Source organism: Aplysia californica, unplaced genomic scaffold, assembly GCF_000002075.1.
Source record: "Aplysia californica isolate F4 #8 unplaced genomic scaffold, AplCal3.0 scaffold00259, whole genome shotgun sequence".
Lineage (NCBI taxonomy): Eukaryota > Metazoa > Mollusca > Gastropoda > Aplysiida > Aplysiidae > Aplysia > Aplysia californica.
Window position 1 is genome coordinate 689,870 of NW_004797529.1, and position 12,317 is coordinate 702,186.

Sequence of the window (12,317 nt, forward strand, 5' to 3'; positions counted from 1 at the left end):
AAACCCACATACATACAAACATACACACACACACACACACACATACGCAAACAAGTAGACACAGAAACAAAAAACCCACACACACACATACGCACACAAGAGGACACATAAAAACACACAAACATGTAAACATGCACCCACTGACAGGTGAAGAGATAACTTCCGACTGATAATAAAGAACTGCTTTGGGGGTGGGGGGTGGGAGGAGGTAGATCTATAATAATATTAACAAACACAAAGTAAAGACGCATTTGAAGACAAGGAATAAGGACACATGTTCTGTGTCATGAGGCTAACTGAAGAACAACAGACGTATAGAAAGGGAAAATGACAGACAATCAAGCTCAGAAAACAGACATAGATCAATAGATTAAGATAGATAGTTCAGCCCCGGTTACACGCAACGATAAATTATACAAAAACTGGGCAATCTATCGATCATGAGACAAATCGTCGAGAAATCAAGCGCTGTTTGATATTTTCCTTGCGATCACGGTCAGATTTCTGGGAGACGCGGTGCGACGTAGAATCACTTTTGAATTTGCCGCCGCGCAAGATTAAACTTAGAGCTAAAAAAAAAATAAAAAAAAATAATTGCAGGTAAAAACTGATTTCACATTCGGAATCAGCGTCTCAAAAGAAGCAGACATACTCGCAAAGAACCTGATTTGATGCGTTATTATGTATATTTTAGCAATTTGATTATTTAGTTGATCGTCAATGGTAAAAGTTGTGTATCAAGGTCACCCGGTGCGTTGCACATCTGCAGTCAAGTCAATGACTAGGAATCTCCCTGATCGAAAGAAAACTAGACGATATATTGGAATGTCTAAACAGACTACACAGCTCGATAAAACGGACAGTTCTCGCATACGACGAATCTGATACAATTTATCGTTACGTGTAACCAGGCCATAAGATAGATAGATGGATAGATAGATGGATAGATGGATAGATAGATAGATAGATAGATAGATAGATAGATAGATAGATAGATAGATAGATACGGCCTAGTCTGAAGTCTGGACTTCCAAATCTCCAGCTCTGAAGACTGAAGTTACCAGAAATTCCAACACCACAAATAATTCCGAGCCATTGAACAATCACAAAAACTTCCTGACAAGACATATGTGTTGTTTGTTTGAGGAAAGAGAAGCACGTCGACAGAAAAAATTGTCATTTAGTGCTGGTATAAAGTAAGACAGACAGATAGACAGACAGATAGAAAGACAGAAACCACAGAGGGAAAGTAAAGAAGTAGGACAAATTATACCAGTGGCGACCTCCAACCTCTTGCAACAAGGCAGGTTAGAGTAAATAATTGTGAACAGTACAAGCTAGTGCTAATCAGAGACATTCGTTCTACACCCTAGGACAAAGTTTGTTCAACAGTTTATCTGAGTTGGCTTCGGCCGCCACCCGGGCAAACTTCAAAAATTTCCTACCAACTGAAAATGTTTAACGTGTCCTCCGCGCTGATATGACCTTATGCAATTGCGAGCGTCGTAAAACACGTACAAAAAACCCCAACAACAACAGTTTTTTGAACAGTTTATCGGAAAAGGAATCAAAACAAAATAACACCCTCCCTCTAAAAAACAAACAAACACCCCCCCCCCCCCAACCAAAAAATAAATAATAACCCCACAATAAACAATACAACACCAAAGCAAAACTGTGAACCAAAACTCCCCCCCCCCCAGTTGTCCCCTCTGTCCGCTGCCCCTGTGTACAAAGATAGCAGGCTACCACCCACAGGGGCACAGAGGGGTCCACAAACATAATTTTGGGATTGCGGCGGGCTGGAATCAGGCGCTCGTCACTTATTTTGGGGGCATGAAATAGGGAGTTATTGGTTTTTTCTTTAAGCTTGTTCAGTTGTCGACCGTTTGATGAAAAGAAATATCCATCTGTCTCGAGCAGAAGTCGATAAATTTGTGATCTGAAAGAAGTGGGGGGGGGGGGGGGTCGTCGAGTGTTTGAGATAAATTTAACGGGAAAATGGCCTTAAAAAGTGCTGACGTCAATAGCCAATAAGTCTGTGGATGGATATAGCCTTTGGTAGACAATTTTCAGGTAAACGCTCACAGAAACCAGTTTTTTTTTTAAAAACACGGACATAAACCCCCCCCCCCAAAAAAAAAAAATCCAAACAAAAAAATCGTCAGAAAATTTCCACACAGGTGGAAACAATAATATTATTTTAAGTTTTGTCGACTTCATTATTTTGACGAGAACTTGATTTCACCAAGCAGCCAAGTATTTTATTTGAAAGAATGGAGAAAAGTCAATAGTCAACAAGTTGACACGAATCAAAAGTGTTGAACAAGTAGCTTAAAGTTAAAGGTTCTCACGTGGCCAGTCCCTTCTACTGATGTTCGAATTGTGTGTACAAAACGATGGATTTTGAGCTTTCAGATGGCGTAAAATTGGACAAACCTTCAGGATAATTGTCACGTTGACATTTCACTGGCGTGCTTCTCAAAAGTAACCAAAACGTGTGATTTTGAAGGTTATGTACGCTCTCTTGAAAAGTACAATCGATGTGTGTGGTAGAGAACGCTACAGCAAACTGCTCTATGTAATTGTTTACCAAAAAGACTAGAGACAAATGCATTGGCAGGAAATACTACATAGTAATTTAAAAACAACAACAACAACAACAACAAAACATACGTGTTGCTTATATGTGAGGCATGCTGACAAAATGAGTAACTTCTCGCAATCCACAAACGGAAATATCGGCCAAAAGTCGACACTATAGGGTCAGATTAGTAGATTTTCTACTGATGCCACATTCCTTACGTGCCTTTTATTATTTCATACTTATAAATTGTAAAAACTTCTCCTACCTATAAGCGCGATGTATCTGTTGTCATAAGGCTTAGATCCGAGAAGTAACTCATTTTGTCAGCACACTTCAATATTCATACCTTTTGTAAAACTCTCTGTCGTCATTAATTGTAAGTTACTGCTTATGTTGTCCTTGCTAAAGAAGCAGTCATTGCTTTTGCCTCCCCCCCCCGCCCCGCCCCGCCCACTGCCCCCCCCCCCCCCTCACACCCGACCCTATAACTCCCTCTTTTCTCCTTGATTCCCATCTCCTGTCTAATCTTTCATTCAATTCTTTAAGCACCCACACGTATAGTCTACTTGCACTGCCATCACTTCATGCCTCTATGCAAACAAGATACACATCAATGCTTCTGAAAAATCTACCGACAATTTATTGCGATTTAAAAAAATAAATATTGTTTTTGTTTTAGTAAGGTTTTAAGGCGCTCACAACTGCATAAGGTCACATGAGCGCCAATTTTCTTAATTAAAAACACAAATCCCAAGCATAGGGAATACTTCTAAGCTAATCCAAACTGGATCCCGAAACAAAAGGCTGAATCTTTCCTCAGAAAGAAAGGGGATAGAAAAGTACTAGATCTACTGACAGCGAGGAGAGGTGTCCTAGCACTAGTCTAAGGGAAAATATGTACAAAAACTTAAATGGAACTAAAAATAGATAACCAATCAAAACGCAACAATGCGATCTGCATATTACTACGTCACAAAACTACAGACAAGGGGTTACACAGTAGATCACACACACTTTGTAACGTCTACTCCACAGGTGAGCACAAGACAACAACAACAACAGAAACAGAAACAACAACAACAACAACAACAACAACAACAACAACAACAACAACAACAACAACCACAAAGTAAAGTGGGCGTGGCGGCAAGCCATAACGAGGCGGCGTCAGCAAACTATCAGCCAATCAGACAGGCGGACAAGACACGAGGGGGGCGTGGTCACAACACTAGGACACGACATATTCATGGAGACCACGGTACGCCAGTGCAGCTACGTTCTACTGTTGTTGTTGTTGTAGTTAGTCGGGGATCACATGGGCAGGCCAGGGCTCTATTACCTGAACAATTTGCATCATGGGTAACTCGGCCTCTAGGTCCTGTTTAGAGCCCCTATAAGTGGAGGCATAGAGGTCAGCATTGGCAGGGACATACAGGGACAACTCGACTCGACTCAACACAAAGATAACAAAACAAAACTTGAGACCACAAAACAAAAAAGGTATCACATTCATGGCTCAGAGAATAATGTGATTTCATATCATAGGTCCTCCATTCTGTATGTGAGTCTGGCAAATTAGGTCAATCACTTTTGCAAATTGGTCGCCAGTTATGTTGATCCTATTCGTAATTACGAAAAACGCTTGGCAATGAGGCTACCTCTTTCAGTAGTAAAGGAAAAACAGAAACAACAACAACGACCGCTGTCGACATTGATCAGATTAGCCCGGTAGAAAAATAATCAGGAGAGAAAAAAGATCGGCAACAGACGATAACAAACAACAAAAGTATTGGCTTTCCATGAACAGGCATCGAAAGTAGGTCACGCAAACAGATCAATAGAAGAAGACAAAACAGGTTAGATAAAAGGAATTCTGAAAAAAAAAATCAAACAAGAATAATTGTCGTTATTATCAAAAGCCAACAGCATTGGCATCATACCATCAGTGGTGTCACACTTTTTTAAATATCGTCATAAACACAATCGATATACCCCCCACCCCTCCCCTTCCCCCGGGCCTCTCTGCCTTTTTACGTAAAATCCGAACCAAACAAAATTCAAAACAACCACCCCCCAAAAAAAAACACAAAAAAACAACAACCCACAACCAACAACATCCTTAAACAAACTGACCTAACAGAACCTCAAAGATAGCAATATTAAAAGTTGTATCAATTGAAGCAAAAATCATTTCAGATTTCCTCTAACATGGCCATTTGTATCAGATTAATGCTTACATTATGCAAAGCAGAAAACTAGGTCAATTTTCATTGGAGGAATAACAAGAATCCATGTTCTGCGGGACTACAGAAACTGTTCTGTCGACTTGCGAACAAGGTGAAGGCTTCTTAACATAGACGCTTTCGTAAAAGTGTAGCATTCCTCCATTCTCGTGCAGGGATTTGGTTCGATTCCAACTTCGTCATAGATGGTATATGGTAGAAAGTCAGCTTTTCATTTTCTCTCTCACTCTTCTGATAAAGTTGAAGTACATGAAATCAAGGGCAGAGGCCTCTTGGATTCACACGGAAAAGTCTGAGATTCCACGAGCTCTAAACTTTAGTTTTTGTCGTATTAGAAAAGGACAGTTGTTAAAAGACATCCATGCCCAAGAAGTTGACAAAGAGCGTCTGAGGCCCGCCTCCTAAATGACCTAAATTGCACAGATGGGGGCGTAAGAACAGCTATGTATCAAGTTCATTAAGACGATGGCAAGTAATCGCAAACTACTCCTAAAAAGACTAAAACTTAAAAAATAGCTTGCATCTGCCCAGAGGACAAGGAATGCAATACTAGATATCTATGTTCTTGCTGGAAATAATGGCTATATACAGGGTAATCCAAAAAAAACACGTTACAACTTGTTTTGTAAATATCTTCCCCAATACTGAAGTCTTGCGTTTCAGATTTGAACATAACGTTTGAAAGCCAAAAGGAATTTTTCTGATATGTATTTTAGATAAGTCCATTGAATAGTTTTGCTCTATAAAGTGCATTAAAAAAGCAACCCAATTTCAACCTTGTCGCCATTTTCATAGCATGACGCACCAGTTTGCATTAGGCCTACCTCTAAAAGCTGCAACAATCGCACCATATTGCAAGCTACAGCAGTCTAACAAGTCAACAGAAGTCTACAGATATTATTTTTCCCAAATTGTGTTTGCCTTCTGAGATCATGGCTACATTTAGTAAAGAGCAGAGAGCTTTTTATATTGAACATTACCTCTCCACACACTCACCATCCCTGAAAGTTCGTAAGTTCTGCGCACGGCATGGAGAGAATGCTTAGGTGCCCTCAAAATCTTTGGCGTCATGAGTTGAGAAGTTCTGTCAGTTTGGATCTATAGCGAATCAAAGCTCAAAAGTTCTTTAAAAAATGACCTCTTCAGGTCGAACGCGCACCATGCGCAGCCCTTTAAACGTCACCAGAGTGCAGATTTCAGTAGCCGAGTCCCATGAGACGTCTGTCCATAGACGATCTGCAGCTAGGACTTTCCTACACATCAACAGTCTGCATCCTCATGGCAAATCTTAACCTACGACTATACCATGTTCATCTGCGTAAGGCCGAGATGACATGGATCAGAGCATACTAATGTGTTCATGATTCCTCGATTAGATGACATGAATCAGAGCATGGCAATGTGTTCATGATACCTCGATTGTCTAGTAAAGAGGGATCATTTCCTCGATGACTTTTGGTTTAGTGCAAAGCCCATTTTCACCCTGCAGGATATGTTAACTCCAAAAATGCTGTCTATTGGGCACCCCACTCTATTGTCTCTAGAAGCCACTTCTTAGTGAACATGTGCAGTGTATGTGGCTTTAAAGACTCATGGTTTAACAGGTCCTTGTGTTAGGGCGCCACTGAACATTTCGAACGACGCGTTAAATTGTGTCGAGTCCAAAGTTGGGAATGTGGAGCACTGCGTCTAGGAATTGCAAAATGAAATCATTCAGTTTTTTTAAACTCTGCAAACGAAATTAAATATTGTTTAGATGTCACAGGGATGGAAAAATTAAAGTCAAAGAGAAAATAAAGAAAACGGTCAGCTAATCTTTTCACGACTTCCTTTAAAAGATTTTTAAACATTGGTGAACTTTGTGTTTTTGGGTGCTTTTTTAAAAACCGTTCCCATTTTCAAAATAAGTTTCTTCTTCGTGGATTTTATATCAAACAAATTCCTTTTGAATGAATTATGTCTGTTCCAAATTACAGCGTTCTAGAACAATTTTTGCGCGAGATATTCAGAAAAAAAGTTGTAAAGTTTTTTTTTGATCACCCTGTATATATACATTAATAGAATAAGTCAAATTAAATGTTGAAAAATTTCTACCGAGAGTGGAGGAGGAAGAGGAGGAGGAGGAGGAGGAAGAGAAGGAGGAAGAAGGGGAATGGTGGAAAGGAGGATGGGGAAGAGGAAGAGGAGGGAATTTTTCAGACTATTTGTTTACAGAAAAGACAAAGGCTGGAAATCGAACTTTTAACTCTTCAAATAGATCATATCAATAGCCACTCATTGTAAGTACTCAGATTATTAGTTAAGATATCTCTGCACAATGCCTTTAACTATATAACAATAAATGTGAAGATCACGAACGCCGTGAGCAGAGAAATGTTTACTTACACTAGCACCCAGCCGTGTCGCATCACTTCTTCCAGCTGAAAAAAAAGAACAAGAAACAAGCAATAGACTTTGAGTTTCTAATTATCATGAGAATGATGGTAACACCTGTAAACTGTTACCATAGAATGTAACTGTAAACTGCCACCCTACAATCAGTTTTAGTTTTAGTAAAACAACTGCATACGGTCATATGAACGCCAGCAGATTAAAGGTGTTACAAGAGGGTAACAAATATAAAAAAGAAGAAGGGGGAGATAAGGACGATAGTTGTTTGATAGGAAAGAAGAAGCAAACCACACCAGAGCACCCGCCAAACACCCACTCCTTAGAATGTAACTGTAAACTGCTACCCTAGAACGTACTGTAAACTGCTACCCTTGAACATAACTGTAAACTGCTACCCTAGAACATAACTGTAAACTGCTACACTAGAACATAACTGTAAACTGCTACCCTAGAACATAACTGTAAACTGCTACCCTAGAACATAACTGTAAACTGCTAGAACATAACTGTAAACTGCTACCCTAGAACATAACTGTAAACTGCTACACTAGAACATGACTGTAAACTGCTACACTAGAACATAACTGTAAACTGCTACACTAGAGTCACTAAGTCCTGTTTGCTCAAGTCCACCTAGTTTTGAGAAATTTGACGTTAAAACACATTTTGAGTTTCTCAACTTATTAGGCTTTTTCAACTACAACTCTTCGAATATCTCAATACATGTACCCCGAGGGAAAATGCAGGTTTCTTCGATTATTTTTTGTTGTTGACGAAAGCCTGACTTTACTATGTCATCTTAAAGATTCGGTTATATGTATACCAATGGGCATTATCTTCTTTGAGTAAAAATATCTTTGATAATCAACAACAACAACAACAACAACAACAACAACAACAACAACAACAACAACAACAACAACAACAACAACAACAACAGGCGGTGGCATCTCTTCGGGAGGGATTCAGGGAGGTTGGACTGCCTCACCCGCTACCCAAGGGAGGCGGTGGCCCTGGCGAAGAGCACACTCTTACACACACACACACACACACACACACACACACACACACAACAACAACAACAACAACATACGATGCAAGAACCCCAACTCAAAATAAAAGTTAGACAAAAACTTTAAACACCCCCCAAAAAATCAACCAACCAACCAACCACCCAACCAAAGAAACAAACGATACCCCCCATCCCCCCAAAAAAACCCCCCAACAACAACAAACAAAATACAAGAAACAAAACAACAACAATAATTACCAAACAAACCAAAAACTGCACACCATACACCATACCGTTAATCTTTTCTCGGAGTCCACCTCTATCATGCCTCTCAGTAGATTCTGACAGTCCATGGGAACAAAGTGCGGAATGTGAAATACGCCTTTTTTGACCTTTTCCAGCAGCTGCCTCAAATTGTCGTCGTCGAATGGAAGAGCGCCCTGTGGAAAGTGTCACAAGTTTACCTTCCTGATTCTGTCTGAGTAAGCATTTAAAGCAACAAACAATGGTCGCTTTGAAGGACAAGCGGGCTAACCCAGATTTCGGGGGTTTCCAGAAATCTTGACCTACACCATAAGTGGGCATTGGCCTACCTATAGGAGAGGTTTGGCTTCGTTTGTTTTTGAAGAGGTTTTACGCGCTCGCAACTGCATAAGGTCATATGAGCGCCAGAAGATTAGAGGCATTATAAGAGAGTAACAAAAATAAAAAAGAAGGAGGGGAGATAAGGACGATAGATGTTTGATATGAAAGAAGAAGCAAACCACACCAGAGCACCCGCCAACCATCAACACATTTAGTTTCATCGGTGTGTATATTTGTTTGGTTATAGAGAAAACTCTCCTTGTCTTTTAAAGAAACTGAACAAGGGTCCAAAAACTTTACCTTCGATTTTCTCCAAAACAACATTTTTCGGGATAGCCCCCTTGTGCTTAAAAGCGACCAAATGTGTTTTTTTTAGTAGAGACTGCTGAGAATATCGTGGAAGGAAAAGAAATCAAATGAGGTAGTACGTGGGACGCTAAATGTCAAAACCCATTAGGAAACGACAAATTATGCAGATTTTGGGACACCTGAATAGACATAAAGGTCTTGAACATCTAGCTCTCACTGGCAAAATTGAAGGCAAACGAGGCAGGGGTAGGCCCAGAGCAACCTACTTAGGGAACCTAAACAAATGGGTAATAACAGGGAAAGATCAGGGAAACGTGGCTTTTTTAAAGAGAATCCGAGCAAAGGAATGAATGGAGAACCATGATCGCCGGTGTCTGTTGCAGATCTGGCAATGGAAGATGATGAGTATGCTTTTCACGGCACTTGCAACACAAGTAGATCGCATAAATGCCGTCCGAAGATTAGAGTTGTAACAAGAAAGGAACAGACGTTTAGTATTTTTGCATGTTTTTTAAAAAAGTTTCAGTAACAGTTTTACGGCACTTCAACACAAATTAATGCGTCAGGGGGCTCTCGTGGCCTAGAGGTTAAGGTGTTGGCCTCTCATTCAAAGGTCCCGGGTTCGAATCCGGGTGGCGACCGAAAAATTTTCTTCTCTAAAATTGCCTCCTTTTACCTCATTTCCTGCTCTCTAGGAATGTTCTGTTGTCTGCTTTCATTTCCACTTTCTGCCCCCACCCCCTCACCTCCTTTGCCCCCTCCTCTGGGCTCCTGACTCTTTCTGCAGCCTTTCTACTGCTACTCCTTGGCTCCTCCTTACTACTGTCTTTCTGCCACACCCCTGATCTTCTGGTAGGAAAGATCTACACCTAGCCTTCTCGGACAAGGGTGAAAAATTTCGGATGGCCCGTGTGCAAGTTGCGCACGTTAAAGATCCCTTGGTGGTCTAAAATCGATAAGAGTAGGTTTCGGCCGCCAACCGGGCAAAATTCAAAATTTCCTACCAACTGAACATATTAGATGTGTCCCGCGCACTCATATGACCTTTATGCAGTTGCGAGCGCCGTAAAACACTTTACAAAAAAAATAAAAAATTAATGCGTCATATAAGTGCCGAAGATTGGAGGTGTTACTGGGGACTAACGTACGAAAAAAAAAACCCAACAAAAAAACGAAGGAAAGATACGGACGATAGATGTACGATAAGAAAGAAGGAACAAACCACAACAGAGCACCTGCCAACCACCCACTCACTAATGGCCCTGTTCCCTTGCACGGATGACCAGAGCTCAGTGGTGTAACACCGAGAGGGGTACGTGCGCGCGGTACTCACCACGAGAAGGGCGTACAGGATCACACCACAGCTCCAGACATCTGCCTTCCGACCGTCATACTTCTCACCCTGGGGAACAGTCACAGGTAACATTAACCCTTGTGGAGTGAAACAGTCACAGATAACATTAACCCTTGTGGAGTGAAACAGTCACAGATAACATTAACCCTTGTTGAACAGACACACACAGCACATTAACTCTTGTGGAACAGTCAAACGCAGCACATTAACTCTTGTGGAACAGTCACACACAGCACATTAACTCTTGTGGAACAGACACACACAGCACATTAACTCTTGTGGAATGAAAATGTGCCACAATCACATTCAGGTCATTCATTTTCCTACTCCGTCCGTCAATGTCAGACGATGGCCTACATGACTACATGGGAGAACATTCAATTCTTAAAGTACAAAGAGAAGGAATAAGAATCAAGATGATTTAATGTGGCTTCTGCTGTCTGTGGTGAATGAGACCAATTCTGGCAAGGAAAGTACAATTTGAGTACATTAAATTGTGTTTCGTTAGGAAATCCGACAAGAGATTAATATTTGGAAACTGAGGGAAAACGAGTGTGCTTGGGGAAGGGGGGTGGGGGGTTGTGATATATTTCGGTTGTTGTCTCGTTAGTCTGTTGAATTATCTGTCAAAGAAAGTTTTGTTTTAGTAAGGGTTTTGTTTAATGAAATAAAACTTTTTAAAAAAGAAAGAAAATAAAATGTCCACAGCCACATGATTGTGCCGTATTTACAGCGACCCTAGGGCAGACGGCCATGAGACCTCGTGAAAGAAAAGTATTAGTATCAGTAAAACATCTTCTTTTTATAGCCTTTTACCAGATGCAGTCTTCATACAAAAGCAGGAAATAAAATGCAATTCATGAAACAAAAAAACAGCCGAAGAGAAGACAAAATTTTAAATCTAAGTTTCCCTTTTTCCCCAAAAAATTTCAAGATGTAATTTTAAAAATAAAGTTTGGGCATTCCTCTCCTCAAGCATTCAACGATTCCCGCTACAGGGATTATGATGTACTGAACAACCCCAACACTGTTCTTATTTCTCTAACCAGATAGTCACAAACACAACTGCTGTTAGCTGGAAAATAATAAATAAATAGCGTTCTGTATAGCGCATGTACCCGCTCGAAAGCAAGCTCTATGGGCTTTACACTAAATTATTACCTCAGCAGACCATAGAACACCCAGAAACATTCTCAGCTTCCCGGGAAGCATACAGTGCAAGCAGCTGGTTAAGCCCTCAAACACTAACAAACTGACAAGATCTTCCACTGTCTATAGCTGGGTACCCTTTTTCTCCTGGGTGAAGTGGGGAAAATTCGTGTAAAGTGCCTTTCCCAAGGACACAAAGTCGGGCCCGCGGCTCGAACCCCCGAACCCGCAACCTTACGATTAGGAGTCCGGTAGCCTAACCACTAGACCACCGACATCACAACCTCACGATTACGAGTCCGGTAGCCTAACCACTAGACCACCGACACCACAACCTCACGATTACGAGTCCGGTAGCCTAACCACTAGACCACCGACACCACAACCTCACGATTACGAGTCCGGTAGCCTAACCACTAGACCACCGACACCACAACCTCACGATTACGAGCCCGGTAACCTATCCACTCGACCACCGACGCCACATAATGGTGCTAGGATTAACCTCAATCCCCGACAATTAGGCGTCAGTGCTGACATAAAACATCAATGCAGAGGCTCCTCTAGAGACACATTCAGGTTTGTGGCGGTGTCTGCTTGGGTCAGCGGCAAGACAAGTTGACATAAAGTTCACATACACACACACACACACACACACACACACACACACACACACACACACACACA

The 12,317-nt window shown here is 41.1% G+C and overlaps 1 protein-coding gene across 1 annotated transcript in view; it reads right to left on the reverse strand.

Moving 5' to 3' along the window:
• Nucleotides 1-12,317, reverse strand: part of LOC101846587 (serine/threonine-protein kinase BRSK2) — an 84,432-nt gene that overhangs the window by 34,726 nt on the left and 37,389 nt on the right. Inside the window, exons 4-7 of the mRNA XM_035970372.1 lie at nt 10,461-10,529; nt 8,527-8,673; nt 7,216-7,250; nt 3,927-3,978 (exon numbers count right to left, since the gene is read on the reverse strand). Coding sequence (XP_035826265.1) covers nt 3,927-3,978; nt 7,216-7,250; nt 8,527-8,673; nt 10,461-10,529 — 303 coding nt within the window. The remainder of the gene's footprint in view (nt 1-3,926; nt 3,979-7,215; nt 7,251-8,526; nt 8,674-10,460; nt 10,530-12,317) is intronic.